This window comes from Falco naumanni, chromosome Z, assembly GCF_017639655.2.
Source record: "Falco naumanni isolate bFalNau1 chromosome Z, bFalNau1.pat, whole genome shotgun sequence".
Taxonomy (NCBI): Eukaryota; Metazoa; Chordata; class Aves; order Falconiformes; family Falconidae; genus Falco; species Falco naumanni.
In genome coordinates, this window is record NC_054080.1 from 80,506,143 (window position 1) to 80,522,539 (window position 16,397).

At 38.4% G+C, this 16,397-nt stretch overlaps 1 protein-coding gene across 1 annotated transcript in view; it reads right to left on the reverse strand.

Moving 5' to 3' along the window:
* RIT2 (Ras like without CAAX 2) overlaps positions 1–16,397 on the reverse strand; it is a 179,443-nt gene that overhangs the window by 101,897 nt on the left and 61,149 nt on the right. The window contains exon 3 of the mRNA XM_040580358.1: positions 3,423–3,496. Within this exon, the coding sequence (XP_040436292.1) occupies positions 3,423–3,496 (74 nt within the window). The remainder of the gene's footprint in view (positions 1–3,422; positions 3,497–16,397) is intronic.

A 16,397-nucleotide genomic window follows, 5' to 3' on the forward strand; every position in this document is an offset into this window, starting at 1 on the left:
CCCTACATACATTAAGAACGTGCCTCCTGTTGCATCTGCAGTGGAAAAACAATATTGGAGGAGCACTAGAGGACAAATGACGATGTAGAAAATATCTATCCAGAGTCCATGGAACATCAGGCTGCTTTCTGAGAGGAGCGATCTGTTGTATTTAATAGTGTCTATGTATGCATATGAGAAGAGGAAGATCAATAACTACATAAGAAACACCAAGGGTTTATTCATGTTTCTGTTTTTCACTTTGAATGTTTTTTAACTTCAGAAAGTTGAGAATCAGAAATGTATTTCTGAAGCTCCACTTACTTTTTGGTGCTCCAAACTGTATCTATTAGTTAAAATAGCAAAGATTTTTACCCAGTTTCATGTGTGAAATCAGATGTGGATTTTTAACCCTGGAATTGACAATGAAAAAAATAGATTAATTACTAGCAAATCACAATATGTAGTCAGTGTTGAAGTGTTCAATTAGTGCATAGGTACAGCAAGGAAAGAAGCATATTTGGTGGCACATATTCTCAAGAACAGCAACAAAATACATTAACTTCGGTCAGTTTTTCTACTGACTTCCTGTGTTTCCCAAACAGGGAAGAATTACAATTTTAGCTCCCGGAACTTCTGAAGTGATTAAAGTCATTATTCAAAGTTGACTTTGAAGTATTTATGACTGCAAGGACTTCCACTACATGATTTAGAAGCTGTAACACCATCTCTGCTTTAACATGAAACCTGGCAAGGTACCATCAGAGCGCACCATCACGAGCGTAACTGGGCACTTTCAGTATTCACCCTGAGTCATCAAAGCTCCAGCAAGATTTCAGTTTGAACTTCAGTGAGAGCACCATTAAACCCTCTGTGAGGAAAGAGGCTATTTTAGCTTTTGACTTCAATGGGAGTTGGATTAAGTATTGATTTATTTGGGAGCTGTGTAGGTAAGAGAGGCAGCAAATTCAAAGACATCTGCAAAGACAATCAGCTAAATCCAGGATGCTTAGAATGGACTTATGAAAAATAGGGGTGTAGGGATGTGGGAAGAGCTTCCTAGCACAGATACATGGAGACATATTTCAGTGATGAGAGTCTGCACTGGAAAAACAGGGAAATTTAAAGCAGAGATTTTCTCATATCAACTCAAACTCGACCTTGAGGTGGAATAGCTGCACCCAGGCTATCTGGTGTCCTAGGCTGATGGTCTGCAGTGTGGTGCTGCTGCCACTGGTCTCTGCCTGCTCCAAAATCTCTGGTCATTACATGCCATATTATGGATGTTTTGGTCCCTTCTTGAAATAAAACTTTATAGTCTCCAACCTTTCTCTACTATTGAAATTAAAAAAAAAAAAAAAAGTAAAAATTGTACAGGTTTGTGGAGAATTTTTCCTAAAAAGTGAACATAAGTGACAAAAGATGAGCTTTGTTTAAACTGGAAAACATAATATTTTCAGCTACTTAAAAGTTCAATGCATAGGAATATTTTTATCTTTTTTCCTGAATCTAAAACAACCTTTCAAAAGGATTGAAATTGCCACTTTATTTTTATTTAAAAAAATAATTTTAAACATTAAAAAAATACTTTTTCTAATTAAGAAAAAATTCAAAATAGAGGTTTTGATTTTGGTGGTTGCGAGGAGAAAAATATTATCAATATCTGAGTATTTTTTTTCTCAACACAACAAACATTTATTTTTCTAGTAACAAAAACAAATTATAAAAAAAAATCAAAGTAGAAGAAATTATTCCTCTTGTTTTTACAGCGTATTACAAGAAATCCTGTACAGCATTTTGCTCCTCTTTCCACTAGTAAAAAGCTGCACACATAAACTCAGAATCACCATTTCTCTTCAGCTCTGGGAAAGAAAGTATTTCACTTTTTAGCATTTTAACTCTACAAAACAAGACTAAAGTGAATTTAGGAGTAGAATGAAGTAGATGTAGACAGTGAACTATATGAAAGGATAACACAATAGTGAACAATAATATGAAAGGAGGTCCCTAACCCATAAAGCCTTACAAGGCTAAGCAAACAGCTAGAGGTGGAATTCCCCTGGTGATTTTGCTCTAATGACCACATAGGGCTGAAGTTACTTGCCTCAGTGGGCAAAGGTGATGTTTCTTCCCCTTCTCAAACACAAGCACAGATATTTTCAGACATTACCAAATAGCAGCTATGATGTTCCTTCTTTCCCCCAGCCAAATCACTGCTGAAGCTATGTGAGGACTATTATGCGCTGAACTCCTTTATGTTATTCTTCTGGTATAATAAAAAATTTTAGGTCACTTAAATTCACCACTTTGGATACGTGTCTTGAAATTCAGCTTAAATTTTCTGGGGAATCAAACACTTTTATAGGAGACGCAGCAGCAAGGCACTGGTTAACTGCTGAGACTGTGTAATTTTGGGTCAAGGAAGAATAATTCAGAGCACCCTTTGATTCCTGAAACTAGGTTGGGTTCACTTTGAAATCGGCCTATATTTCGTTCACATGTAAAACTCAGGCCACAATCCCCCTGAACTATGTTCTGCTTTCTGTACCTTGATGCCATTCTAATTCCTGGCAGCAGACTGTATTTCCCACCATTTGCAGTGCCCAGCAAAGGTGTGTTCAGACCTTTCAGAAGTTGAGATCAAGGTTTCCATGCCTATACTTCCTGAATCTTGTTTGTTGGAAGGATCTTCTGTCCTTGATGATTAACTCATTCCCGTACAAGGTGCACACACCCTATGGAAACTCACGAAACTATCAAAACCTTCAAACAGAACCTGACACGTACCTCAGGAAAAGATCAACCAGCTGCAATGCTTTCATTAAACAACAAAAATGTTCAGAGATGGAAAGGGGATGAACTGAGTCAAGTAGAAGAAATTCTTGCATTTAACTCCTTCCTTTGCCTTACTGTATGTGAAACAATTCTCTGACTGACGCTCACACATGCATATACATGTCAGACATACACTGTGTGCTACTTTTGACATGAAGATATGTTCCTTATGGCTGAGCAGCTGATGTTTAAATATAACATAGTAAGGAGAAGCCTGGTAATAAAACACTTGATCTACAAGTAGACCAGCAGATACCTGTAATATATAGAAAAACAGGAATGATAAACACATAAACCAAACCAACAACTGCATGTATTCATTCCACTATTGTGATAGATGTTTTTACATACAAGAGAAAAAGAACCAAACAGCTTTTTATCTTCTACTTGATTAAATTTGTCTGTCTCTTCTGGTCTGATTTTGAAGTTATAATATACTGCTGAAGCATTTCTTTAAACTTCTTTGTTAATTCGTCAATGTTATTCTGCTACTGCTCCCTTTATGTTTGAATAGGGAAGCTTGCTTCTAGCTCTGTGATCCGTATATCTGAGGTTAAAATCTTTAGGTTTATGTCTGGTTGACTGATTCACATTGCCAAACTACTCACCTGTCCAGCAGTGTCTAGAATGTCCAAATAAGCTGGCTCGTCATCAATTCGGACTTGAGTTTTATAGGCATCCTCTGAAAAACACAGTGCAGTAAGGGCTAAGCATTGGTTTGGCTCAGAGAACAGAAAATGAAAAATAACTTTGCTAGTTTGGAGTAGACTTTTCAAAAGCTCTCCAGTCTGATCTAACTTTGTTTTCTTTCAAGCAAAAAGACACTTTCTGATATCCTACCAACACTGCAACGTATTAGCAAAAGAGAGTGATCCAGTCTTTTCTATGACACTACTTCAAAATATTAAAGAAGTAAATTTGCCTCCCTTGGAAAGGGTAGCACAGACCGTAGGTAGTGTTTAAGTCACAGATGTTCAGAGGTGGTGTGCTGGTGCTATGCAGTGCAATGACACTTTCACAGAGCTTTTCCAGCAAATAGTTTCAAACCAAACATCATCTACATTACTGGGATACTCTCCTGTGGCTAAAAGGGGCTTCTGACTCAGATATGTCAGAACAATTTACTAGACCTCTGTGTATCTCTGCAGATAATGTAAAGATATTTTTTAAAAATAAATTCTGTAATCAGTGTCTTCACACTCATCATGGCTGGAGGGGGAGAGGAGGAAAAAACTGTGCCTGGTGGAGAGTTCCCTTAGCTCATGATTTTCTCAACCTATATTTAGAAGGAGAAAAACAAAAAAGGTGAACTGTTTGCATAAATTGTTTTCCTCACATTTCAGTTTAATTCCTCTCTCAACATTTATATTTTCTTCCTAAGATTAAACAGAGCTTAGATACCAGGCCATGTTTATACTTGAAGTAGTCTTGGAAATTATCCGTGTTGTTTAATTAAATAATAATGCATAGCACCCTGAGTGGGTTTGGTGGCTGATATTATTCTTTGACTGTGCACTGAGGTGTGAAGACAAGACAAGTGCATTTAATGCATCTGAGAAGTTTCATTAATCATTATGAACATATGGGTGGTCCTGTGCAAAGATTCAATCCTGCAAGCCTGGCTGCCAGAGACCCTCAGGACTAGGCTCACAATAACTATTGGGATAATATTGGGATTATAGTATTCTCAGGACATTCCAATTTGTCACACACACACACACACATATATAGATTGCATCACATGACACTTTATGAAAGTATGTAAAAACCTGCTTCCTACCTCCACAAAGGAACAACTAAAGCATTCAGATATGAAGGATTCAGGATGGCCTAAACTCAGCCCACTCCTGCACAAGTGACAAGCTGTCTATAATGTCACGTCCAGTAGTTTCAATAATTGTCTTGCTTCTTATAGAATCATAGATAATTTTAGGTTGGAAAAGGCCTTTAAGATCATCAAGTCCAATTGTTAACCCAGCGCTGCCAAGCCCACCACTAAACCATGTCCCTAAGCACACATCCACATTCCTTCTAAATACCTCCAAGGATGGTGACTCCACCACATCCATGGGCAGCATGTTCCAGTGCCTGACAGCCCTTTATGTGAAGACTTTTTTCCTAAAAACCAATCTAAACTTCCCCTGGCACAACCTGGGACTGTTTTTAATTATCCTGTCGGTTGCTATCTGGGAGAAGAGACCTAACCTTCCTGCCTACAACCTCAATCCAGGTATTTGTAGCGAGCAAGGTCTCCCCTCAGCCCCCCCTCTCCAGGCTGACCCCCCAGCTCCCCCAGCCGCTCCCCACAGCACTTGTGCCCCAGCCCCTTCCCCAGCCCCCTGCCCGGCTCTGGACACGCTCCAGCCCCTCAGGCTCTGTCTGGGAGCGAGGGGCCCAGAGCCCACCGCGCCATTCCAGGGGCGGCCTCCCCAGTGCCGAGGGCAGGGGGACGGGCACTGCCCTGCTCCCGCTGGCCACACCACTGCTGGCACCAGCCAGGGTGCTGCTGGCCTCCTGGGCCGCCTGGGCACACGGGGGGCTCATGCCCAGCCGGCTGCCGACCAGCCCCCCCAGGCCCTTTCCCCCCAGGCAGTTCCCAGCCCCCTGCCCCAGCCCGCAGCGCTGCGGGGGCTGGTGTGACCCACGGGCAGGGCCCGGCACTGAGCCTGGTTGACCCTCACACAACTGGCCTGGGCCCATCGCTCCAGCCTGCCCAGACCCCCCTGCAGAGCCTCCTGCCCTCCAGCAGACCCTGCTTGATGTTGTCTACAAACTGACCGAGGGTGCGCTTGATCCCCTCATTCTGATCATCAACAGAGACATTAAACAGCACTGGCCCCCGCACCGAGCCCTGGGGAACACCACCTGTGACCGGCCACCAGCTGGATGTGACTCCATTCCCCACCACTCTCTGGGCTCAGCCATCCAGCCAGGGTTTTATCCAGCAAAGAGTACATCTGTTGAAGCCATATACAGCCAGTTTCTCCAGGAGATGCTGTGGTAGATGGTGTCAAAGGCCTAAGAGAATAAAGTCTAGGTTGACAAGATCCAGTCTTTTCCTCGTCCACTAGATGGGTCAACTTGCTGTAGAAGGAGGTCAGGTCCATTAAGCAGGACCTGCCTTTCATAAACCCGTGCTGGCTGGGCCTGATCCTCCAGTTGTCCTGCACATGCCTTAGCTCAGCAAATTACTAAAGCACATACCTTGCTTCAAACAAATACCTAATCTCATTGATAATAGGATGACCCAGAGACTCAATTAATTGTATGATAAATTGCCTTGCTGAGAAAGCCAGAGCTCGCCAAACAATGTAAATTTCAGTCAATAGACCTCTTTCTAGAGATTGCTGAAGAAGAAACTCATTGCCAAAGAGGGATTATATGGAGTGAATTAGGCTAGTTACAATGTAAGTAATCTATTATGACATTACAATAATACATGCAGTAGATTTTTTCTTTTTATTTTTTTATCTTTTTCCCTAACTAAAAATGGAAAGATAAATATAAAAATATGTAAATTAAATTATGGTATTTCCTTCATATTAATTCTATTAATACTATAAGGTATTATTAATATATATCCATGCAGGTGGGTGCCCAATTGCATTAAATTCATGCATATATAATTAACATATGACTTGCATAAATTTAGCCTGTATTCTTGGCTTTGCAGCTGGGTACTTTAAAGCTGACATGCTGTGGTCCTGTCTGTCTACTTGGTCTAAGTTTTAATGCAGTAGCTTTAAAACAGTGTAATGCAGAAAGACATTTGTATACTTACATGGTACTTGGGATAAAAATGAAGCTGGAACCTAAATAAATCATTCTTATTTGTTAAGGAAATGAATTGGGTTAGTTATATCTAAAAGACCCACTGACCTCTGGGTGTAAGTCATAGCTTTCAGTAAGTAATTGTAAGATATCTACATCTAATACCCTCCTGAGCAGCTCCAGGTTTACCCTGATACCACAACACTGTAAAGTTTCGACTTAAAGCTGGAGCAGAGCAAGGCTGTTTGTAACCCTTTTAATCTGCAAAGATAACACAGAATGTACAAACCCATGTTATTTTGTTTTGTTCTCTCAAACTACTGACCTTAAAACACTTCCACAAAGATGTGCCAGAATCACTGTTCCATTTTCATTATTAATGTATGCTAACATCTTCTGTTAGCAGTAGTGAAAAATATACTGTTTAGCATTTGCCAAACACGTGAATATGAATGGTTTTCTAGGCAACTGATTTCGGAAGATGCTTTTCACTTGTAGTATTTGACTTTTTCCCAAGAAATGTAGGGATGAAACAAGGAGATATGACTTGCCTTTGCAATATTCCTTCTCTGCATATGTGCAAAAAGCAGGATAGTATACATATTAGAAAAGCTTAACAATATCTTCAATTGGGGTGTGAAAAGCAGGGATATCCTCAACCTGTATTTGAATGGAAAATATATGGGAGATTTAAGGACCACTTTTCTCATGGTGCTCATTTAAAAGGAAGTCCTAAAGCCCACACTTATCAAGGGAATTGATATCTTGAGCCAACATGCTCATACCAGAGACCAGACCATAACACCCATTTATGACCTATTAGCTTTTAATGCTCAAACACAACTAAGTCTTTTGAGAGGCACTATTTTTCCATTTACCATGTGTATTGACTCATCTCCTGGGCTACTAGGATAATGAATTTTTCCAGCAAGGGAGGTAGAAGGAAGACACATAAATGGAAAACCAGGTCTCCCACCTCATGTCATATGGACCCAGAAGACAAGCAAGAAGTGGAAGAGCTGTGCCATTTAGTTCTGGTCTACAGACAACATTTTTAAACTGGGACCTTTAGTAGGGGCTGTAGCAATAGAGCAAAGGGTGATGTTTTTAAACTAAAGGTGGGTAGATTTAGAATAGATATAAGGAAGAAATTCTTCCCTGTGAGGGTGGTGAGACACTGGCACAGGCTGTCCAGAGCAGCTGTGGGTGCCCCATCCCTGGCAGTGCCCATGGCCAGGTTGAGTAGGGCTTAGAGCAACCTGATAGAGTGGAAGGTGTCTCTGACCATCATGGCAGGGGGTTGGAACTAGGTGGTCTTTGAAGGTCCCTTCCAACCAAAACCATTCTGTGATTCTATGCTTCTATTATTTCCTCTAGGGAAGTAATGGAAATACATGTGAGGGAGGGATTACATGGACAAACGTCTTTATTGTACTCAGTTGGACAACGGAGTGGAAGCATTAAATGGAAAAAAAAAAAAAGCCTCCTAGAGACCAAGAGCTGGGTATGTCTCTATGCCAGGCCCAGTTAATTATTTTATTTTTTTTTAAATATTTTATTAGCAGCTATAATGCTAAGCAGAAACCTGGTGTCTTCACATACTCCCTACAGAATTTCAGAAGGGACTACAATGTGGCTAGCCTTTTTAGTCCAGACATAGTACACATGATGGCCGCATTAAGGAAACAGAAACTTGAGATCTGAGACAAACACAGTTTTACATGTGGGCTGAGAACAGAAGGAAAGATGTTCCACTGAAATAGCATCTGAGTGTATATAAAACACAGCAGGAAAGTCTTCATCAGGAGCACTAGCAAACTCACTGTCTAATTGCCTCTCCTTAAAAATTATTCACTTTATTACAAATGCTGTTGGGTATATTTACACTAGTCACAGTGTTTGCGTACATTACGTTTTCTTTCACCTAATTAATTTGTAATAGTAACATAATGTTCCCTTTAAACTTAATTGGGAGCTGCTAAGCCATGTGTATCTGGACTTTACATCCTGCAGTTCTAAGGACTGAAATTTATTAAAAGGCCAAACTCCAGCTGCCATTTCAGTAAAGCATTAAGGTAACATACAAAAAAAAGACAAGAATAATAATCAGACATTAGACAATAAATCAGACAATAACTATATTTCTTTTATTAAGTTCAGTATTACTCCTTTTCTGGGGCTAACTGTAAGGCCCTAGCTTTTCGTTTAGGTAAAATGTATCAGAAAGATTCAATATAATAACAACCAAAAGAAAGAAGTGGAATGATTTTATTGACATTGCCATAAGATATAACCATGTTTAAAACATAAAGTTCAAGAATGAACATTTTATAGGGTACCGAAGAGAAAACTGAAATAAAAACTCCTGCATCCTTATAATCTGTATAATATGTGAATGCATAAATATACGAGATGGATACTTAAAATATCTGGTAAAACATTTTTTTTTTTTTTACATGATCATTTACCTTTTTCATAGAGAATATGGACTGAGGAATTTTATATCTTAGAAACATTACAAATAAAAATTAAAAGAAATACAAATTTCAGCTTAAAAAAATTATACTGCTTGCCTTGAATTGTTACTGACCATTTACTTTTTTCCAGGATGGGAAAAAAAAACCAAATCCCAGACTTCCGAATGTTTTCTGAATGACACCTTTTCTTTTTTATTATTAATTCTTTCCTCCTTTACTGAATATCTTATTGATATCAAAAAAGAATGTTTTTTTCAAAAGGCATTTTTAAACTGGTTTTTTTTCTTAATTGATTGTCCTTTATAGTACTTTGTAAGAAAAGAAAAAATTTCTTCCTTAAGCCTTTTTTTATCTGGCTCTCTTTTTGTAAAATGACTAAATCCTTGTTTTTCAGCTTTCCTTTTTTTATAGGACAGCATTCTGGAGACAGAAGTACAATAATTAATGCAAGATTGTGTTGCAATCAGTTATCTTACTGCTGGAGAAGCTAGATTCATAAAAAATATATCAAAGCACTTTTTCAGCTATGAGCAGGTAACTGCTTCATGACAAATAGATTTGGATGGTGTACGATTTAAAGGGGAGTTGTAATGGGCTTTTCATCTGCATTACAGACATGTTCCAGTACCTGAAATATAGGTCAGCTGCCTCTTTCTTCCATTTCTTAATTCTGCTGTATATTCCTTCTAAATAAATACTCTCTTCTCTGTCTTAGACACTATCAATTGCAGATAAACCCAATCAGATTCTCACATATGTAGATGAGCCAAAAGATATTTGATTTGGCTAAGGAGGTGCCAAACTAGTGAAAGGAAGTCCAAGCTCTGTCAGCCACACCTGGAGTTCTGCCTTGTTATTCTCTCTGTGTGCCAGAGAAAGCAGGAGACCCAGCTCTTGATGTGCTTAGATTATTTGCTACATATGCATTTTAATCCAGAGATGCTCCTGAATGTAGGGTTATCATGAGCCTTTGTCTCGATGTGTGCTGTTTCTATTTATAACAGAGAATTTTTAAATAAAAAGAGAGTGGATGAACAGCAACTTAAACCACTGTACCAACTACTACACGTAAACTCTGTCTATGTGAGATAAAAATATGCATGTCATAGGAATTGCCCATCAAAATACATTGGTCTAACAATTTCCCTTAGCATATAATTATTTTCCTGGAGTATGAGTGCGTTATAATTTGGGTGAGCATTGCTATCAGCGTTTTGCAGACAAGGACACCAAGTCACAGAGGTTGCCTTCCTATGAGCTATGCACACATGATAAGCAACGAATGGCTTATAATAGTAGAACTGACAGCTTTGATTGCCTGGTATTCTGTAAATCCATAGGTAGCTGTACCCTGAAAATAAGGCAAGTAGGGAAATTAGCACTAGACTAGTAGCTAGGATACTTAAATATCCCATTTCCAGTTCTGTCTAGTTTTACGTAATTCTACATTATACCAGCAATTAAAGAGACTTCAGATTATTCTTTCCAGTGCTGCTGCTTTTTATTTCTCAGCGTTGAGCTGTGTTTGCCATTATGCTGTCATTTGTTTAGCTTGGTAAGGTCTTTGTCAGGTCTTTCAGGCTTTGCTCAGTTTTACGTTAACAGCAGAAGTTGCCTGCTCCCACATATACAAGTGATGGTAACAGACATCATCATTCCAGGTAGAAGAATCCTGATAATGCTTTTCAGGACAGAGCACAAATGACTGCTGCCTTGCCAAATGCACAGACAGAAACCCTTCCTTCAGTAACCACATGCTTTGAACATCTCTGCTGTTTCTATGAAAGAGAAGTAGCTAAGTAATGCAGCATTTATTACAGATGGTACCTGTCTGCTAGCTTTACTCCTATAGAAAGACTATAGCTAAGGCCTTGAGAAAATTAAAATAATCTAAGAAAAAAACAAAGCATTAGTCATGTTAAGTGTGTATCATAAAAGGAATGCATATATTTATTCATTATACATTCAGCTGCATGATGAGAAACACAGCCCTTCCTATCTTTCAGTTTTTGCTTTAGCATTCAAATTACCATAAACATATTTTCAGACAAAATATTAAACCAAGGTCTCAGCTACATATGTCTTCTGAAAAGATTCTGTAACATTGTTTCCAAACAGCCCTGATAAATTCAAATGTATATTACTGTTGTACATTCCAATTCTCCTTATTAATTTCAGGTGAAGATGCAATTCTTTGTTTCTTTTATTTAGCTTTTCTTCAGTATTATGACATGCTCTTAACTGGTGCATTCCATCTTGGAGGTTCCTGTATCTTCAATGACACATAAATCTTTCATTGTTCATGAGATAATTCACAATTTCAAGAACTAACAATGCAAACAGAAATGCAACAAAGTACTTCTATTTTCTAAGTCTGAAAATAAAAGAGCAGAACAACTAAAATAACTTTTAGTTGATTTTGTCCTCCTGAAACAAACACTGGTAATATCTTCAGTGGAAAGCAGAAGCATAGCTAGACTATGCCTGGATCCTCAAATAAACTTCTGCACTTAATCCTGCTACCATCAAGGAAAACCGGTATCTAAATACCTGGAGGTGACAGGGCCTATATTACCAGTTGAGCATCCAGAATCGCTGCAACAGAATAAATATTTGAGTTTAAGTCCAGTAAGTCCCTTGAAGGCTGACTATTTGTTATTAGTTGTTTTTAACTGAGCCACCTTCATTGCAATATGCTTGTCTCCCTCCTCTGACTTAGGCTGTGACTGTCATCACCTGCACTCTGTCTGCATCTGGTTACAATAATAAAGTTAAAAGCTTCCTCAGCCTAATGAGAATTCTGTTTGGTTCTCACCTCACCGCAGTCCTCCTCTTCTAACACCATTATGTATCTGTCTTAAAACAGCTGCTCTCAAATTAAGTTTCCCCTTCTTGTTGGGCTGCCTAATGTTTCAGATCTGTGCTCTGCAGGGCAAGACTGATAACACAAAGCTGCTGAAGGAGCCTGATTGATTTTCAGCTTTGGGTACTTACGTGGCAGCTTTCTTGGTGACCTGAAATGCACCCAGTGCCTTCCAAACTTGGAAATGGCTTATCCATTGCATTTCCGTTGTCTTCTTTATTATTTTTTTTCTTTTCTTTTTTTTTTCCCCCTCTAGTTGTACCTACAGATATGTAGAAGCACCTCTTTTTCAATGTCAGCTTGCAGTTCCGTTATTGTGGTACCCTTTCATTCTCTGCTGTAAAGCAGTGGAAGCAAGAGCAACTTAATCTCAGTTCAGTGGTAAGCACACAAAAACGAAGCATCACCTGTGCTTTACAAGGTTGTGTGTGAACAGAAATCTGAACGAATTGAACTTTTGGGTCTGTTAAATCTGGTTTGTCTTCTCCCTTTGGGCCCTTATTATCATGATGTTTACTAACAAGACAGTTGGAAAAGGAGGCAATGGCCTGGGTGGCTTTCAAGAACCAGAATTAGAGTAATTTTGTTGCGCAAAGTATTTCAGGGAAGAGGTTTTCATCTACATGTACTTGTCAAGAAAGAGGCAAAGCACAACATACAACAGAAAATCAAGGTAAGATACCAATTTCAGGCAAAGAAGGTCAAGCGTGTAAGACCTAAGTGGCCAGCAATGCAAACTCATTGCATACATACATATAAAGTGTCAGGTGTGTGTCAGGGCTTGAAGCTTTTATATGGTGCAAATAAATTGTAACAGTATATGTGAACGTAATGCCCTCAGCCTGTATTCATAGTAGCAAATGCTCCACAGAAATCAACCAAAGCCACGCACTATTCACAACATTACTGATTACAGGAACCACCTCTCCACTGCTACTTGCCCCCCCTACAGTGAACACTTTCTCATTGTTGACTTGGATGCCTCAGTTCTTTTACTTGGTTCCCAACTCAGTATTCCGACGCAATAAGCCAAGAGATCTTTCTAAACTGAGTACTGATATTTATCCATTCCCATGAGGTACTTCATTGTAGGGAGATTAGCCATATACAGATATATATATATATATATCTGTGTGGGGGTTTATGTGTTTGTGCATGTACCTGTGTATAAAAACACAAAGAGGCTTATAAGGCTGAGAGTATCTGAAAGTGCAAGAAGAAAGCATTGTAAATTAATCCCTATATGGAGTACCTGCAATGTCTCAAACTACTTACCTAGTCCTGAAAATAAACAAGTCCAGGAGCAGATTGAAAACTAAACACAAAAAACCCACTACAAATCTCTTCTGTTATAGAAATGTAGGCTTTTTTTTTTTTTTTTAATACTACTACAGTATATATTAATTTTTTTGCTATTTGCAACTTTTTCCTAGTTGCAGATATGCATTTTCCCCCTTAAAAATGTCATTATTAATAAAAGAAAAATGCATGTTCACAAGAGCCCATGAAAACAGAATCCATAGGAGTTCTAATCAAGTTTTAACTACAATTCATATAAAAAAAATGAATTCCTTCCTTCTTATAGACTTACGGATTGAGAAGCTGATTGCATTCTTATATAACAACATATTGTGAAATGTAGGATTCCGTGGGATGTAGTATAGGTCACCTCCTATAAATGATGGGATTCTGTAGAGAGGCTGGGAAACAGCAGAGAATTGGGTAAAAGACTGACAAAGTCTTATAATCTGAATAGTTTGGCCTAGTACAGTAACTATCAGCCATGGAGCAAATGCTGTTATCAACAAAGCCACCATTTATGATTTTAATCTGCAAGCATGCACAGATGTGACTAAATTTGTATGAACAGCTACACAGGCTATGACTTGCTGCCCAAAAAATTCACTAAGCTATTCTTTAGGCTGTACTGTTGTCCTTCTAAATAGCTAAATGTTGCTTATAAAGTGTTCCACCCATGTGAATAAGACTATTTGAGTAAAAAATATTTTTCTCAGAACGAGTTCTCAAATAGAAAAAAGGATTTCTTACAAACGTTAGCATTTTCGCAAATCAAGGCTAAAGATAACTCAGGCAAACCTTTCCTGCAGCATTTGCTTTTCTGTTAGAAGCCACTTTAATATAGATAATACTACTAATATTTAATAAAGGCATATCATTACTTTCTCTGCTTCCAGAAAAAAATGTAATTTACTTCAAAGTTGTACATGAACAAAGCGAACAAAGTACTCCTGTTTAATCAAAACATGATAATTAACAGGAGTCCAAGTACCCTTATCTTGGGGAACAAGAATAGCAGGTAGCAATTTCACTACTCTTTCAAGTCCATGGTTGTGCTACTGAGTGGGAGGATGTGACTTCACTTCTTACCATGTCAGGGGGAGTAATTAACAAGTTGACTACATCTGCATGGCTATTAGCAGCGATGTTGCCTTGGATTTAGTAAGGTGTAGATGGCTGCTGGCTTCCATGAAAGAAAGGTTAATGGAAACATTTGTCCTGTGACGAAGAATTTTGAATAGAGCATGATAAAGCATCCACTTCTAGGAAATGATAGCATCTGTGCTTCTTCCAATTTCAAAAATCACTTAAGGAGTATTTTTACAAATCATGATATACAAGGAATAAGTAAGCACATTTTCCACCGATAACCCTATTTATGGGTTGCAAGCTGCTTCTAAGTTCATGATCCTAATAATTATTATCATCACAGTGTGTGGGTTGTGATATCTATGACAGAACTACTGGGCTAAAGCCACAGAGTGACTTAGGTGTTCACTGTAACTTCAGTCATCTAATTCCTAGGACCTTTGAATCCCCTCAGTTGCCACATAACATTCCACCCTGCTTTAGCCCTAAGAGGCTAAGCTTTCCTTTAAAGTATTTCACATTTGAAAGCATTATTTATCTGACTAACCTGAGATGCACATGTTAGGGTGAGATGAATCATGCTATAGAACTTCAGCACATTTACATTATGAATTAAAACCCACAACCTGCGTGTGACTTTACTGTGGTTTAATATTCCAGATAAACTTAGAAACTCTCCTGCCTTAACGTCACCAGCCAGATGGACAATTTGCTCACGGTTAAACCCAGTCAGGATCTATAGGCTAGAAACTGAATTCCTCAGATTATATTAGTGGTTCAATCCAATGAGAATATGAAACTCTACTAAAAAATGTACAATAGCTAAGAACCTAAGAATGAGATGCCGTCCCAGTTTTCTATGACAGGTCAATGTTTGGAGTATCACTGTAGGCCTGAAAAGCTCTGCTCTGAGGACAAGCTCTTCTGTGATAAGAAGCACCCTTCAACTCCTTTTGCCACTCCAATTTATTAGGTGGATCAATTAGAGACTTGGTGAATCAAAGCATGGGGAATTGAGGGTTGTTGCACTGAGTCAAATCAAAAACACCTGTTGCTGAGATAAAGGTCTTCTACCTGTATGAAGCTTAGAGTAAAAAAAAAATATAAAATGGCCTATTTTGTGTAGAAGAGGAAAAAATATTTTTACAATGGTTTATAATCTTAGTGGATTCTATATTTTTAATATGGTATATATAATTATGAAATAATTTCCATAAAATTATTTCATTATTATCATTATTACTAGTATTAATACTCTTAAAAGATTTACCACATACATGCTTTTATATTGTTACAGTTATGAGAAAAGGCTTTTTCTTTCCTTCCTAAATTTTGACCTGGCTAATCAGCGCATAAGTATAAAAGCCACCAGGTCACACTTCTATACAGTTTTTGGTTGTTTTCCTTCTCTCTCTGTTTAACAGATATACAATTAAAAGTCAGAGGTCTCTAGAAGGAATAGAAGGGTTCTACACTATACTCTAATCTTGACACTCTATTCAGTGGAGAAGATGGCCAAGTCAGGATTGTACCTTACCTTTAACACAAAAAGAGTTAATGGATGATAGGAAATAATAAGTATTAACCGTTAAGAGTTAATGTGAACAAGCAACATAAGTCTCATGGCAACATGCAGGAGAAACACTTTTGTCTCATGTTCTAGCCATGGTAAGCAGATGTTGGGAAGAGATGTTTGAGAAATAAAGAGTCATTCACCTGTTTGTTTGCTTTCTGAAACATGGGAGAAGAGGAAGTCAGATCACTGACCAGATTATCAATTAAAGTCATTCAGATTAAATAAATGCTCCAAATGAGAATACAAAAAGTAGAGCCGGAAAAGTTCAACAGTCCCTTTAATCCTTTTTCCTCTTTTGGAGAGTGACCAGTAGCCCAAGGAATCCTACACAATGAGTTTTGCTTGACATATTTTGTCAGCTTCGAGTTGTTTGCACCTCAAAGGCTTTTCTGAGGTGGAAGCAAAATCTTCGTTTTCAACAGCCCTTGATGGATATCTACAGTTTTGGCACAGGTCGTTATCGGTATTCTTTTTGATAAAAAACTTTGACCCGAGAAGAAATTTTGGC